This window comes from Lacerta agilis, chromosome 10 (genome assembly GCF_009819535.1).
Source record: "Lacerta agilis isolate rLacAgi1 chromosome 10, rLacAgi1.pri, whole genome shotgun sequence".
NCBI lineage: Eukaryota > Metazoa > Chordata > Lepidosauria > Squamata > Lacertidae > Lacerta > Lacerta agilis.
Window position 1 is genome coordinate 47,696,418 of NC_046321.1, and position 16,893 is coordinate 47,713,310.

Consider the following 16,893-nt stretch of genomic DNA (forward strand, 5'->3'; position numbering starts at 1 on the left):
CCACAAACTGGAACAAGCCTTTGTTGCAGCTCCTGGTTTGTCTGAAGCACCACAAACCTCATGCCTGAATTCAGATGGCTTACTAAGCCAAGCCATGACTTAGCTCACAGCCACTACAGCAGATGCTGGACCAAAGATGGAGCAAAGGGACTGTGATCTCCTCAACCCAACACATCTGTGTGTATGCACTAAGTTTTGTGCTAAGTGTGAACTGGATCATTGTATTCTTTTGGTATTCACACAACTAGGGCAGCATATTGTGTTTATTGCCTCCTAGTGCTCAAGTACTTGTGCTGGTGGATTTCACCGCCGGGTCGTGGTGTGCCAAGATGAGGAAGGAAGAAGTGCTAGCTTCTGTGACGAAGCACTGAAACCACATGACTCCAGCCATTGCGATTCTGGTCCCTGTCCAAGATGGAACTATGGGGACTGGGGAGAAGTAAGATGATTAGACTCCATTTGGTTAAAAAAAAAGTGTATTTATTTCTATTAATGCTTTCTAACTTACAGTTTGATGTTAGACTATTTCCACACAGCATTATGAACCCAGCAATGTAACATTTGTTACCAATTTAGTCCATTTTCTAGACAAACCCCGCCCTGGTTCACAAGTAGGGAATGAGGCTGACTTACAGATGTTTTAGCATAGTAAAGAAACTTTAATTTCACTGCTGTCTGTTGTATTTTTAACAGTGGATTTTCCACCTCATTTCTAAGAATCCACTCCCCTTATCTTCTTCTGTTTTCACCTATCATTTTGTGTCATGCTTCTCAAATATCTATATCTTCTTTATTGTAAGCCTTTTCTACAGGTATATAAAACAGGCTGCAACTTACTACACTTGCTGGGAGTAAACCCATTAGACTCATATAGGCTTCCTCTTTTCACCAGTTTTGTTTTCCCCATATGGAAATGATAAGCCCAATGAATGCCACACACAGCTGATTGGAATCAGGAATACAGATGTCTTTGATAATTAAAATTATGAACAATAAACTATGGGCTCTTCTTGATAACAGTACCATTCATGAAAATGCTGATCTTTATTTAACTTGCAGTGTACTCAGACATGTGGCGATGGAATAAAGACACGACTGGTGATTTGTCAGCTTGCAAATGGCCAAGTGCTGAATGATCAAAACTGTGAAATGTTAGAGAAACCACCTGAAAGAGCACAGTGTGATATACATGCATGTCCTGTTGAAGTTTCATGGCATCGTGGACCATGGAAATCGGTACGGTAGTATTCACTATCATATTTATTTTACTTTCTTCCTTTCCCCAGTGCCTTTTTGTTTATTAAGTAGAAGTTTCGTTTAAATACAAGAAAATTCAGTATGCATTTTGTATATGTAGTTTGCTACTTGGTGTTGTATCCTAACCCCTGTAACTGCTGCATTGCTTCAAGCCTTGGAAGTGGCTAGTCAATGGCAGCAATTTCAGTGACTCTAATAGAAGTCAAATTGATGCTTTGTACACTCTAGGGTGTGGGAACAAACACGTAGGTTTCTGATCATCAAGAGTGACTAAGCTTTTTGTTACTAACTGGTTTTGAAGACAACAAAAAGGGGGACTTGTTTAAAAGTCAGCGTAAGAGTCTATAATGTTTTCTACATATTTATTTTTGTACATAGAAAATAATGAACACTCTAAAGTCTCTTTGCTGTGTATATAGCTTGCTTGCCTTATATTCAGTAATGCATACCATGCCATACAGTGTGTGATAAAGACTTGTTGGCTACAGAAATATGTATAATATTGCATTGTGTATAAAATACAACAGCTTTCATTTTTTAGTTCAGATAAGATTTTGATTTGAAGTTATAAGCACTAGCCTGCACATGTCTAGGGATTGTGTGTTCCCCCGTCTCGTTTGTGTGTGAGTAAGGATATTTAAAGTATCTGTTCCTGGTTTGTACAGACTGCAGTTGCCTGAGTTCAGATGAAATGAAAAGGGGGGGAAATGGTTTAGAACAAACCAATGAGATTTAAGTCTCCTCCCTTCACACACAAAGGGGAGAGCAACAAGGCATGTTTTATTGTTGTGTTTGAACAAGATCACACCTTGGTTATACCAAAAACATACATAGCTATTGCCATTGATTCTTTCACAAGTGCCATTTCTGCCCCCAAAATGTGAACTATCCAGCCAAAGTTAAGCAGTTTATGGGCTTATCTATTGCTTACCACACAGGTTTGGACTTTCCCAGTCTGTGCCCATGTGCTATTTTCCCTCAGGAAAACCCAATCTTTACCACTAAATTGGAGCAAACAGCAATTCAGGTTTTCTGCAGATTGCCATTTGCTCCGATTCAATGGTAAAGAGCGGGTTTTCATGGAGAAAGTGCTAGGGCAAGAAACAAAAGTGCTCAGACACAGACTTGGAAAGTTCAGACCTGTGCAGAGCTAAGGTAAGCATGGATGAGCTCTAAGCGGGTTGTAGTTAAAGATGCTTGAGTCATGTTCTCAGTATAATCACAATATTATTATTTTGGGAGTAGAATTGGAGAGTGGGAGTTACTGGATAACAGAATAACACTGATTAGTCTAGCTAATGTTGGAAAACTCACTGCATTTATTAGAAGCCTCTTGTTTAATTAAGAATGATTTGCAAGCAAAACTGTTCAGCGTTCTCCTTAGCTATGTCAATATCTATCAGGTTAATACTATAATATCCATTTGCAGTGATTTTTCTTCTGCTGTTTTGAAGTCAATTTTATAAACAAACATTTTATATGCTGAAAAATATTTTAAGTAATTCTTAAAAACTTTTCTGCTGCAAATAGAACATTCAATCTAGAGCATACTGAACATTCAGAACCAGAGTATTTTGAGAAGCATTTCCATGCTTAAATTGCACTCATTACACTTGTAAAATTGTAAAATTAAACTCTGGCTGAATTCTCTCCATTTGAATTCAGTGGTGCTAAAGATGTGTCTGGATCATACCTCATAATACCGGTATTTATTTTCCTTAATGACTCTCTGAAATTGTAAACACTAATGATGTTGCAACTAATGCATGAATATGCCAGTAACCTAATTAGTGAGGCATGAATTCTAGAACATAAATGAAAATAAGATCAAGACATGGCAAAGCTGCCAGTATTGGAAAGAATAATATTTTTACTCAGACAAAAGTGTGGGAATACTTGGGAATGCAATAGAAAATTATCTAGGCTCTAAGTTTATTTGAATATGTGAAGCTACTTTTGTCTTCATTTGTAGCTCCAATACCCTCTCATGTGAATGGAAGTAACCAACCAACTTGGTGAAGCTGTGAACATCTATATTTACTCCTAGATGGGTTTCTGTTCTCTCTCATAAAGCTTTATAAGTGAACTGACATCTTTATCCTAAATGCATTAATTCAGCAGTGCATTGGGCTGGATCCAGAGCAAGTTCATTGCATTTGGGCTCCATTGAAATCATTGGGAAGTTAGTCATGATTGCTGATATTTCTCATTGTTGTCAGTGGGCTCCAAGTGCAACAAACCTGCTCAGGATGCAGCTAATTCTGTTTATTGAAATTATGTACAAATATGATTTATTGTGCAGTGGGTTTTTTTTAGCTTCCTTTTGTTTTGTAGATCAAGATGCAGTAGATATTATCAACCCTCTTCTGTGTTTATATATTTCAACCGCTTTCACCATTAAGTCAGTGGCCACCATCTTTTCTTGGCTTCAGTAGTCCTTGGAGTCAGATGAAGTATATATAAGTAAAAGAATATTTATTTGACCCGTGTTAATGTAAAGATGGAATTTTCTGTCATAAAAGTGCCTCCACTCACTTATTATAGTGCCTGAAAGTATTTATATTTTTAATAGTCTTTTATATTAAAAGGGAAGTCAGGATCTTGCTTACAAAACCAACTACATACTTCTTCCTCTGCTGCTGAATATTGTCAAGCGTCAGAATACCTCATTACTGATATTTGTCCAATGGTTTGTTTACTAACTTCAGTCTTACTATGTGCTGATTTTTTTAATGCTATGGGAGAAAAGGATGATCTGCCAATGTCTGACATAATTCATAGAATGAAATCAAAAGACTCTAAACATTTGACACTCCATCCAGCGCACAATTGTGTTGAAAAAGGAGAACAAAATAGACATTTCTAAAATTCTCAAACAAGTTTAATGTGTTGATTGTATTGTTGTTGTTATTGTTGTTTTAAAATGTCCATGTTAATGTTCTATTACCTTGTAGTTAACGGAATAAAATAATAATAATAATTTATGTCTGATAATTTAATTTAATTATATGGATACTACTTGGTGTCTATGCAAAATAATTGCTTTTTGATTTAATTGTTGTGTCATCTGTCTTTCGTGGCTTCATAATTGTTAATAATTAAATGTGCTTTTATTAATTCATCCTTTGTTTTTGGATTGCTGTTTGGATTTAACCATTGATGTGGAAGTGTTTTATATGACAATAAATGTGCTATTCTTCAGTGCCAATGCTTTCATAGGGGAATAATTGTTACAACACCCTTAAATAATTAAAGATTGAAATACTGTAGAGTTTGTCATGGCCTTTATGTGTGGACTTATATTATCTATTATCAAAAATATATTCTGAACCAGGAAGACACTTAGCACTTGGTGGAGTTTAGGCACATTCCTTTCTGTGTCAGAAAGAAAAATACCTCAGGTAGGAGGAAATCATTCCATAACTACTAAAGTTTCATGGCAGCTTGAATCCTTTAACCAATGTGATCTAGAACAAATACTATTTCAATATGACTGTGACATTTGTGTCATTTCAGCCAGGGCTGGTTGTACCATTAGGCAGAGTGCAGTAGACACAGGTGGCACTGTGGTCTAAACCACTGAGCCTCTTGGGCTTGCCAATCAGAAGGTCGGCAGTTCGAATCCCCGCAACAGAGTGAGTTTCCGTTGCTCTGTCCCAGCTCCTGCCAACCTAGCAGTTCAAAAGCATGCCAGCGCAAGTAGATAAACAGGTACCACTGTGGCGGGAAGGTAAAAGGCGTTTCCGTGTGCTCTGGTTTCCGTCACGGTGTTCCGTTGTGCCAGAAGCAGTTACCGGTAAGTCATGCTGGCCACATGACCTGAAAAGCTGTCTGTGGATAAACGCTGGCTCTCTTGGCCTGAAGCAAGATGAGCGTCACACCTCATAGTCGCCTTTGACTGGACTTAAACGTCCAGGGGTCCTTTACCATTTAGACATCTCAAGTAGCAGATTTTGGGTGTCATGAAAGTGAAAAAATACAAATTGTTACCTATTTAATATGCAATTAATGTCATTGACCACAAGGGAAGGGGAGGTTTTTAAGCAGAGGCTTCACAGCCATCTGTCAGGAATGCTTTGATGGTGTTTCCAGCTTGGCAGGGGGTTGGACTGGATGGCCCTTGTGGTCTCTTCCAACTCTATGATTCTATGATTCTAAGAGTTGTTCGACAGTGGAAAGGTGGGATTTTTCTGCCTCAGGCACCGAAGTAACTATACTAACTGCTAATATGGATTAAATATGCACACTAATTGTGGTGTACTTTGGCCACATTCTTATGTCACAAGTAGCCAGGGTTGCTGGTGTACCATGGCTTATTGTGCGCAGACACACTTATTTGCTTACTCCAGCTTCGTTCCTCCTCAGACTAGGAAGCCACAATTAAGTTGACTAGCCGTGATTGCTAGTCAGCCTTAAACCATGGTTTGTTCCCGGCTTACAAATCCTGGCTTGTTAGAGTGCAACGTGCTTTGATCTTAGGTTTTGATGTAATGGGAGGTTGAGCACAACCATGTCTTACTTTGTTTCTCTGCTCATTCCTGGGAAGGAATGAAGCAGGAGTGATAAACTAGGAAGCTGCTTATGCGCAACAATCCGCCATAAGCCAGCAGTCCTGTTACATGTGAACTCTGTTTTGTAGAGATGAGTGTGTGTGTGTGTGTGTACATCTATTCATTTATTTAGAGCACTTGTACCCTGCTCTTCAGCCAAAAAATGGCTTCCAGAGCAGGTTACATGAAATCAAAGCAAGACACTCCCTACCTGCAGGCTTACATTCAAATAAATAAATAAAAATACAACACACAAAGGAAAAGGGACAAGGAGGAAAGAGGAAAATAAAACTTGAAACTCAGGCACCAGCTTGTAGACAATTGTTTCAGCAGGCACAGTGGAGAGGCAGGAGGTCCCTGGTGGAGCCGGGACTCCAGAAAAGTGGATGCAATGAACCCTGCTTCCTATCTTTCCCACTGAGGCAGCCTGATGATATGGCTTTGCCCAAATGACAGCTGAAAGTAGAGGAGGCCTGATGGAGCTGGCCTGTCACAGCAGAGCTGATGGGGTGAGCTCTGCTTCTTCAGTTTTGTTTGGTGCCTGCAGATCTTCCTGGATCCTGAGGTTGTTTCCACCAAGTTCATAATATATGAGTTGGGGGATCTGTAAAGCTACATGGTTTGAGTTGTAGCTCATTCTTTTGCAGCGTCCCAAACCATATTTTACCCTGTTTGGGGAAGAACGAAGAGCTAAGCTGAAGAGGTATGTACAACATGAGCTGCTTTTAAGTTGCTTAGCTATAGTAAGTTGTTTCCCTATAACAGTTTTTTAAAATATATTTTGCTAGATAGTTCAACAGCTGCAAATATGAGCTGCCTTAGTTTAGCAAGTACTTCTGTTCATGCAGAACAATCGTTATACCTACCATAGTAGGCATTTCTGACCCCTAAACTGTGTGTATGGCACACTTATGTACATAAATGACATATATGAACAGATTCATGGTAGCCTATCAGTGGCTACCTGCATGTTCAGAGGAAGAATGTTTTTGAATACCAATTTCTGGGAGGAAACAGCAGGGGTAGGCTTTCCCCCTCCTGTCCCGCATGTGGTATTGCAAAAATGTGCCTTTCCTAAGATCAGGCAGGGCTATTTTTATGTTCTTAAATCCTAAATTTCATCTGCCTTAATTGGGTATTCCTCAGTGAAAACAGAATGTCTAAATCTTTTGTTGTTGTTGTTCCTGAAACAAATGAATCAGTCAATCAAACTGTCTGTGTTCCAATCCGCTGCTGTAAAAGTTGCATCAGTTCTGCATGGAAACTCATTGAAACCCACTTTTTTTCTGTCACACACAGCTATTTGTTCTCCAGCAGGATTCTTGCCAAGCAAGAGGTGATTCAAACATATCCTCTTCAAACATTTTATTGATACTTTTTGCTTAAATATTAACTTTTCATTGTTATCATCAAATATATGTAATTACATTAAGTAATATAATGCGGTTAGAGAATATCATTAATTCTCTTAATAAGCTCCTAAAGATATATTAAATAATATGATGTAATTTACTAATGTCATCAGTCCTATTCATCATTCTACCCAATGCTGTCCCTGCTGAAACGTTCTTGATTTACATAGCAGATCCCTCTGCCGTTCACCATGCTTAACATCGACCCAGCAAATGGTTCCTGTGTTTGCTGCTGGGCATGTCCCAACAATTGCAGGCACATTGTAAAAGTACATCTGTCTCAATATTGTTGGCATAATAGTTTTCTTACATTTGAAGAGGAACATGCTGAAATATTCTTTGGTTTTTCTGTGATCTTTTAGTAAATTATTCATACTTTCATTTTTTGTGAGAATCCTTTCGTTGTTGTTGACAGAATCATTCCAGCCATCATCTTTGTCAGTGTTTTTTCCTAATGTGACTTTCATCTTGTGATAAATGCATGCATTCATCATTTCTGAAGCAGGTGGGATTGATAGTTACAGCTAAACACTTTTGTTGGTGTTTTAGGTTGGTTCAAGATGTTCCCTGAAAATCTCACACTCTCATGCCAGTTTAGTGTGCCTACATAGCCTGATCAGCTGTTGAAGTTTTTTCTTTCTAAAAGAGAAGTAGCTTAGGTATCTTGTTAGTAATAATGACATCATCACATAAGTCAGTCAGGTGTTGCTACATAGCCAAACAAAATCAGTTCAGAGTGAAGGCCATCTTCCCGAACATTACTCCGAATTAGCTTGTTGGTTCTCGGTGATAATCTCATGTGACCAAATCTGGTTATGGGGGAACTCACTTGTTTCTATGGGAAAATAACTAATTTAAAGAGAAATAGCGCTGCGGAAATAGATGAATAGATCTCCAAAGATACACCAGACCATCCAGCTCTACAACATCCAACTGACAGGTAATGCGGAATGAAACCTATACAGCCATGCTAAAAACACTTTGCCCCTTTTTGAGCCTTCCAGAAGGATGTTGGAAAGGGGACCTCAATTTTGCAGCCCGAAATGTTCTCATCCTAAAGCAAAGTTCTTAACCCAAGGTACTATTTCTGGGTTAGCAGAGTCTGTAACCTGAAGCATCTGAACCTGTAACCTGAAGCGTCTGTAACCCGAGGTACCGCTGTATCCAGTAAAGGGTGATGAGTTCAATTCTGAACAGCGATATAATGCATAGATGGGATGCGGGTGGCACTGTGGTCTAAACCACTGAGCCTCTTGGGCTTGCTGATCAGAAGGTTGGTGGTTCAAATCCCCGTGACGGGGTGAGCTCCCATTGCTCTTTCCCAGCTCCTGCCAACCTAGCAGTTCAAAAGTAGGTCAGTACAAGTAGATAAATAGGTACCGCTGTGGTGGCGTTTCCATGCGCTCTGGTTTCCCTCACGATGTTCTGTTGCGCCAGAAGCGGTTCAGGCATGCTGGCCACATGACCCAGAAAGCTATCTGTGGACAAACGCCAGCTCCCTCGGCCTGAAAGCCAGATGAGCCCCACAACCCCATAGTCCCTTTGACTAGACTTAACCATCTAGGGGTCCTTTACTGTACTTTTATGTCTTTCTTATAATGCACTTTTGTGTATAGTGTATATGGGAAGACATTTGTGATTATGCATGCAGTAACCATATGACTGATATATCAAGCTGTTTTAAAACTTTGCCATTTTACCAGCTGGTGATAATATTTTAATAGCATCTGTACTTGAAATAATGACTGGCCTTCAGATTGTGAAGTAGGGAGGGAATTTATTGACAGCTGATCCCACCACATAAGTAAATGAAAAAACTAAGTAAGTGTGTGTGAGAGAGAGAGGAGAGAGAAGAGAGATTTTCTGATTCTCGGATGGTAATCAGGTGCCACAGCAAAGATCCCTGTTAAGACAAAAGCAAAAATAATAGTTCCTTCTGTTGTAATGGGTTTGTGTGTATGTCTTTTTTATTATTTTATTAAACAATGCATGAAATGTTGATATATCTGTGCAGTTGGGGAAAAGCGTGTATTGATAGTAAATATTGAATAGGTAGTTTTAAACTTTTATGCAGTGTGAAAATAAGTTTATAGAGAGACACGCTTACATATTGTTCAATAATAATTGAATCTTAGAAGCATTATAATGTTTGCTTTTTCCAATACAGTATGTAGTTTAATCCTGGGGAGGGGGAGGGACATAGCTGAGAAGAGTAGACCAACACAATTTTATTATGGAAATTTCAGTTGCAATAGAGGTGTCAAACATAATGGCCTAGTGACTTCCTGAAATGCTCCTGCAAAATATACTATTGAGTTATCTTTATAGTTTGAAATCTGATGTTCATTTTAAAATCAATGTATTTATTTATAAGCATCCTATACATACAAAAATATATAAACAATCAGGCAGTTTAAGAGCTGCAGACAACCCATACTAAAGTCATTGTTATTCCTGGTATAAACAATTAGCAATACAATAAAGATTTTCTCTTAATATTCCACAGTAATCAAATTGTCATAATATTCAGTAATTACCAATAAACCTATACTTCATAAATAGTTGAGAACACATTCTATTGAATTGAATCCACATTCTATTCTTTACAAAGCAATTTTTTTAAGCACAAAGGTGCAAATCTATCAATGATCGCTGCTGTATGGTGCAGACAGATGAGTTATTTTCAGTTTTAAAATATGGGTGTGTTCCTTGCTTGGTGGCAAATTATTGATCCTGCAGTCCATTTGAATTTAGCATACCTAGTCAGAATCATGATTCTGAAATTGTTGTTGTTGCTGCTGCTGCTGCTGCTATTTCTTACCCTCCCCTCACTCAAAGGTCCCAGGGTGGGTTGCAACAATTTCAAATACAGGTTTTTTAAAAGTTACAATCTCAAAATAAGGTCCTAAAAATATGTATCTCAGGTATCAAAGGTCACGGTAAAGAGGTGAGTCTTTAGCACTAGCTGAAAGCCATTAAGTGACATTTCCAGAGGTGTCTCTGTTTTAAAACAGAGGTCTAAATGGAACCTGTTATCTGGCCACTGCACTTTTGAGCAGCTGACATTTCTGAGTCATCTTCAAAGCCGGCCGGATGTAGAGCACATTGCAGTAATCCAATCTGGAAGTGTCCAGAGCATGGAGTACAGTGTCCAAGTCATTTCTGTCCAAAAGGGGCCAGAGCTTGGCAAACCAGTGAGAGTGGGGGGAAAGCACTCCTAGCCACCGAGGCCACCTGAGCCTCTGGTGACTGTGCTGAATCCAGGAGTTGCCCCCAAGCTGCGGACCTGCTCCTTGCAGGGGAGTGCAACCCCATCCAGAACCAGCTGTCTCCCCACTTCCCAGGCATGAGAACTTGTGGCACGCGACATCTTTGTCTTTTCAAAGATTCAGCTTTGAGGTATTGGCTCCCCTCCAGCTAATATGCCAATAACTGTCCTGATAGTTAGATGGAAGTGCTTCATTGTGCCTGAAGACAGTTGATTGGTGGAATTGATATATATTTAAGCACTTCTTTGTGGAGGGTTGCAAGAGAGTGGTGTTTCGAGTAGAGAGGGAATGTGCTGCTGTCGCCAGAAAAACTGGGCTGATACTTTTCGTCTTGATCCAATCCAACCCAGTTGCAGCCAAATGAAGCTGAAGATGTGTGTTTGGATGCGCAGCCAAATCCTGATGTCACTAATTCACAACACATTGCTTTTTTCCCCACCCGAATATTTAACTTCATCCACATTCCACCACACTTAGCCACACACAGCTACGTGCCACTAGAGTTGGACTGGGGACGAAGCCTGGATGTGCAGGGCTAAATAGGCAATGTAACCTCCTGCGCGGCACAGCAAGGCGAGAATATTAGAAGTGCATCTCCACTGTCCAAAGGGATGGTTTCATTATCCGTTAGTGATGTAACCTAATCTCATTGGCTGTGTCAGACTGCAGTCATGGAATCATAGAATTGTTGAGTTGGAAGGGACCCTAAGTGGTTCTCTGTGTAATCCCTAACTGGTTGGGATCATTCAGTGAAGAAGAATCACTGCAGATGGACCTAAAGCAACAATATTATTGGGGCTAGGAAAACCTGAAAGGCTACTGTGATGGGTGTGGGGGCTTTTGGAAGGTTTTTCTTGCCTCTTGAAAGCTCAAGCTTGAGTGTAAAAATTCTTCACTAAGGCAAAGGAAAGAGGGGAGAAATATGGTGCAAAAAGGAAGAAGAGGAACTATAGCTGGGGAAGGAGGGGAAGGATAGAAATGCTGAATGGCTTCTTGAAATTTCACAGGCCTTGTCACCTCAATCTCTTCCAATACAGTTTATTGCAGAACATTCCAACTATTCAAGATTCTGCAATCAACTGTGTCTTGAGGTGTCTGAATGTGAATATTACACCTGTATCGTATGAATTCATTTGTATTCCAGCGGCTGCATTTGATTGATCTCCCTTGAATGTTATTATTTAAAGGAAAAGAGGATTTAGCAGACAAAGCCCAGTTACCAGAGAAGCATACAGACTTTGAACAATACTAATCAAATCCAGCTTTTTCCCTTTGATGTGTTAATATTTTTAAAAGAATCTGCCTTACAGCAGATGTTAGTTTAGTCCAGTTGAGATAAGTAATAGAATCTTAGCATAAATAAGAGATCATTCAGCTTCAATTTAGTCGGTATATTTGATTCTTCAAATTATGGTGAATGGTTTCTGCGTGTTACTTCCAATGCAAGTATTTTGTATAAATTGTCAAATGAATAAGATTTAAGACTGAAATCTTGTACGCCCTTACCTGGCAGTAAGTACCATTGACAATGATAAGACTTACATTGGAGTGACGATGTAGAGGATTTTGCTGCATATCTTCTAACAGTATAATTGCAAAAATGTTCAAAGAGAAATAAAATGGTTTGAAAAAACAAAGTGGGGGGGCACTTTTGTAGAAAGTGTGTGCATATTCCCATAAGGGACTATACTATTTTTCTGAGCTTTAGCTAGACTTATCCTTTTTAGAGTAAACTCACTGAAATCAATGTAATTTTAGTTAGCCCCATTGGTTTCAATGGGTCTTCCCTTAAGTCTACAGCCAAGTATTTCTTTTGTCTGTGTGAGATGCAGCAAGCAATTGATTACTTTGCCAAAAACTACTTATGCAATAAAGTGCCAATGGGTGTGATAGGATGCCAGGCTTCAGGTAATTGGCTTCCTTCCTCCCCCTTTGGCAGTAGATAAGCAGAACAAAGAGAAAGGAGTCTCTTACCAGTTAGAAACTTTAATGATCACAGCGAAAGAACAAAGAATCCATTCCTAGGAATGAAGGTGCTCTCAATTAAGGGTTCCACCCACTTCCTCCCTAGTCACCCACGTCACTACCGCGTCTTGTAACCTGATCTCGCACCCACTGTGCTTTCTCTGCTGCGACCTTATCTGCTCTTCTTGACCTTGGGCTGAGCGGATGAACACTTTCAAGTGACAGTGAGTCTGTTAACTCTCTCCCAGTTCTCCTCTTTCTAGCTGTTCCCCATCCAGTACTTCCCAGCTTCTGCCTTCTGAACTATGCCCCTCTGCAAACCACTGTTCCAAATCTATACTGTCCTCCTGCTCCTGGGATCCTGATCAGGAGCAGGGGGAGCGGGAGGCTCCCACCATTCCTCCTCAGTGCAGCCCTCCTCAGCACGGTCCCTGACATACGATCATTTTTTAAAGGAGTCAGACAGCAGGTACCTTCCTTGGAAAAGGTGCTGAACTAGCACAAAACAGAACTTGTTAAATCCTCCAAGTGTCAGTAGTGATAACTCTATTGTGTTTATTAAGTTGGAAAGACAGAGTTCTACTCCATTGACACTAACTGACAGCTATATTATCGCTCGCTAAATACCTATCATTTTGATGGACAGTTTGCTTGTGGAGAAAGAGTTTGTATATTGCAAGGACTCCCGAGGGAAGGGAAAGCAAGTATGCAGTGACTTTTGGCATAGCCTACGTGATCCCATTATTACAGAGAAGGGTCGGTTTTGCCCTAAATTGTCCCCAAACTGCATCACTCTCCTTCCACCCACCACCCCTTGGCAACCAATAACTTAGGGAAAAGCAGAGAGGTAAAAAAAAAAACCTAAAGCCATGGTTAACCAGGCCCATCTGCACAACCCACCTCCTCTTTGGATAACACAATCCATTGGATTGTGTCCAAGATCACCTAGGCCTGTGATCTTGGACACAATCCAATGGATTGGAACCTACAGAATTGACTTGGTGTATCTCCATGTTTCTACACATATGATATTATGCACTATATATACTCTATCTAGAGAGATGTGGCCAGCTGTTTCTTGGGCATTGGAGATTTACCATTGCTTCTTGCACAGCTGTTATAACCCCTGAAACAAGCAGAAATGCATAGTTAGAAGCAGACATCTGAAGCAATCTCATTCCTTTCTTGTAGCTATAAAATAGCCTGCTTTTATTTGTTTCCAAATAGCCGCATGGTATTTTTTTTTTTTAAAGGTAATGTTTTCCACTACTGAAGAGGCAGCATTGATCTAAATTGCAGTCCAAATGATTGAGGTCCCTTGGTGGCACATATGTGGGGTGTTTATTGAAAGGAAAGATATAAAAGCTATATGAAGAGTTCCTGTCTGTACCGTTTCCTGAAAAGCGACCCTTTAAAGCGCAAGCAAGGAAGCTTTTGAACACAAACCTGAACAGACTTCTCAGTTTAGTTTTACAGACGGAATTAAGTGGCAGCCGTGAAAAAAAACTTTTAACTTTGCAATAAAATTCACACGATGCAGCCAAAGTTAAGCACTATTAATTTCAGTGGGAGATTTAAGCACATGCATAAATCCCTCCTGTTGAAACCTGTGGGAGTTTAAAGTGTTTTGGCTCGGGGGGGGGGATGCATTTATTAATCTATTATAGAGATTAATGCCTAGGGCAATTTGCAAGAAACTACCTTTGTAACAAGGGATTATTTACTGAACCTTTAAATGCTGATCCTTGTGCTTTTTTCTGCACTTAGATATGGATAGCTGAATGCAAAATACACCTTGCTGAACACATGAATTTTCAGCTAATATTTTTCTTGGTCTACTACATGCTGGTGGGGGCTCTTACTGCTTCTACTCAGGTAGAAAGTGATGCAAATCTCAGAGTTTGGGACTTCCTTCATGAAATTTATGTACCCACAAGCTGAGACACCCACAGACCCTTCCAAGTGTCCCTATTTTCCAGGGACAGTCCCAGATTTACAGAAGCCTTCCCGGTTTCTGATTTGATCCTGGAATGTCCCACTTTTCCTTAGGATGTCCCTATTTTCATCAGAGAAATGTTGGGAGATATAGTGGGATGTCCCTATTTTTGTCAGAGAAACATTGGAAGGTATGGAGTAATGCCACCCCTTAGCCAGGGAGATAAGTAACTATACAACCTTTAGAAGACATCTGAAGGCAACCCAGTTTAGGGAAGTTTCTAAATGTTTAATGTTTTACTATGTTTTTATATATTGGAAGCTGCCCAGATTGGCTGGGGCAACCCAGCCAGGTGGGCAGGGTATAAATAATAATAAAATTATGATGGTGATGATGAAGGAATAGGTAGGACATCCCTATTTTCATTGGAGAAATGTTGGAAGGAATGCATCCATGTTTCAAGGGGTAGTAGTAGCTCAACCATGAAATTTTTCTTCAGTTCGGATTTTAATCTGAGCTGTAGAAGAATTCCTTATACTCATTGTGTCCCAAGCCCTCTCCATTCAACTGAATCCCTTGGGCCCCTCTACCATACCCTACCCTACTCTCCCACACCGCTAACTGGACTACAGTGAAGACAGCAGTATGGCTGTAGCAGCAAGTTGCACTGTGTGCAGGCTACAGGGAAAGGTGGCAGAGAGAGGCCTCCCATCTCCATGGGGTGTAGCAATATGCCAGTCCAGCCAAAGCAGGCCCTGGAAAATGTGCTGCACCTAGGCCACGGCTACACGTAGATGCAGACTACATCTCCAAAGGCTCCTTTGAGCCAGTGTGGTGTGGTGGTTAAGAGTGGTAGACTTGTAATCCGCTCCTCCACATGCAGCTGCTGAGTGACCTTGGGCTAGTCACACTTCAGAGAAGTCTCTCAGCCCCACTTACCTCACAGAGTGTTTGTTGTGGGGAAGGAAGGGAAAGAATAATGTTAGCCACTTTGAGACTCCTTCGGGTAGTGATAAAGCGGGATATCAAATCCAAACTCCTCTTCTTCTTCTTCTTTTGGTTGGTCTGGTGCCCTGCTACATATCACACAAAAGTATCAAGAGAAGAGCAATAGGGAGGAAAGACATCCCTCCCTTCAGTCTCCCTACATCTTAATGTGGTACATAGTGTGAACTGCCATCTGAAAACTGCAGCCTGATAAGTGGATGTGGGTGTGGGTTTTTTAGGTACCAGTGGAAGATAAGTTTGAGTGACTAGGGGGTTGGGAATGGACCCTATTTGGGAAGAGATAACTCAGCCAACCTGAAGTGAACCAAGGCAAAGGAGGCTCACCCATCACTAGTTCAAACTTAATAACAGAGAGGCACGGTCGGACACAGTTATGTGTAAGGAACAAATCCCATAGATTTTAGTAAAATTCAGTAGAGAACAACACTGGAGTATGAGCCTTTGGCCTTTATCTTTTTCATCTAGAGCAAGTAAGTGTGTTAACACTTAAGGGCTCTTTATATATGTAAAAACGATGAGCAGTATCCAGCGAAGTCAGTCGTTTGCTGGCACAAAGATTTCAGTCTTCACAACAGAACTTTCCTCCCTCTCCTCTCCTCTCCTCACACCCCATGCCTCCCCCAAATCTTCTCTGGAGTTCTTGTGCTGACAGAACAACTTTGACGGATCCTGCCCTCTAGCATCATCTGTGTAGTAGACAAAGAGATAATTTTAATTCCCAATATGTTTCAGGCATCAGCCTGTCTCAATAGACCAGTTGCTTTATGTAAGGCAGATGAATCCGCTTGCCCATTCAGTAGAGTATGATACTCTCTTGCATGTATGTTTTGAAACTTTTATTAAGCAGTCAAGCTATTGTCACATTATCACACTAGGCCAAGGAAGACTCTTTAAAAATCATACATTTGGTACTTTCTCCACTCCTAATATTTTTTTCCACAGCTGCTACACCTCTTTTGTTGCTTTCCTTCCATTACTAGTTTTATAGTTCCTATGTGAATGTACAGCTAATGTTTTTTCCTTTATCCTTTCTGAATTACTAACTTCCACTCTATGCTTCTTCTGTTTTGTCATTATTTTATTGTACATTAATTGACACTTCATTGACCGTTATCAAGAAATCCTCTTAAGAAGCTAAACCTACTACTGTGACTTCATAAAACACACTTGCACAAACACCATCTTCTGTAGTATATATTGTCCGCGTCCTGTTTTGTGTTATTCTATACGAGCACAACTTAAAATGAACATTTTGCAAACAACGAAATATTCCCTATATTCCTCGCAAGCAATACTGGTGCCCATTTGATCAAAGACAGCATTGGTTTTATTTCAGAGCATTTACATGCTGCCGTTATACATTTGAGGGATTCAGCAGGTCACAATTAAAACATTTATCTCTTTACATTTCAAACAATACATTTATAACAAGCCAGTGTATGAGCAGTCGTCTGCCTTTTTATATTGGCATTGTAAGCATTATCCTTCTAATGCAA

At 40.1% G+C, this 16,893-nt stretch overlaps 1 protein-coding gene across 4 annotated transcripts in view; it reads left to right on the top strand.

Annotated features, from left to right (window-relative positions):
- Positions 1-16,893, top strand: part of ADAMTS20 (ADAM metallopeptidase with thrombospondin type 1 motif 20) — a 78,533-nt gene that overhangs the window by 48,056 nt on the left and 13,584 nt on the right. For 3 of the 4 annotated variants that reach the window (XM_033161650.1, XM_033161652.1, XM_033161653.1), the window contains exons 27-28: positions 278-439; positions 1,060-1,236. In XM_033161650.1, coding sequence (XP_033017541.1) covers positions 278-439; positions 1,060-1,236 — 339 coding nt within the window. The remainder of the gene's footprint in view (positions 1-277; positions 440-1,059; positions 1,237-16,893) is intronic. The other variant, XM_033161651.1, reaches the window with a different exon arrangement.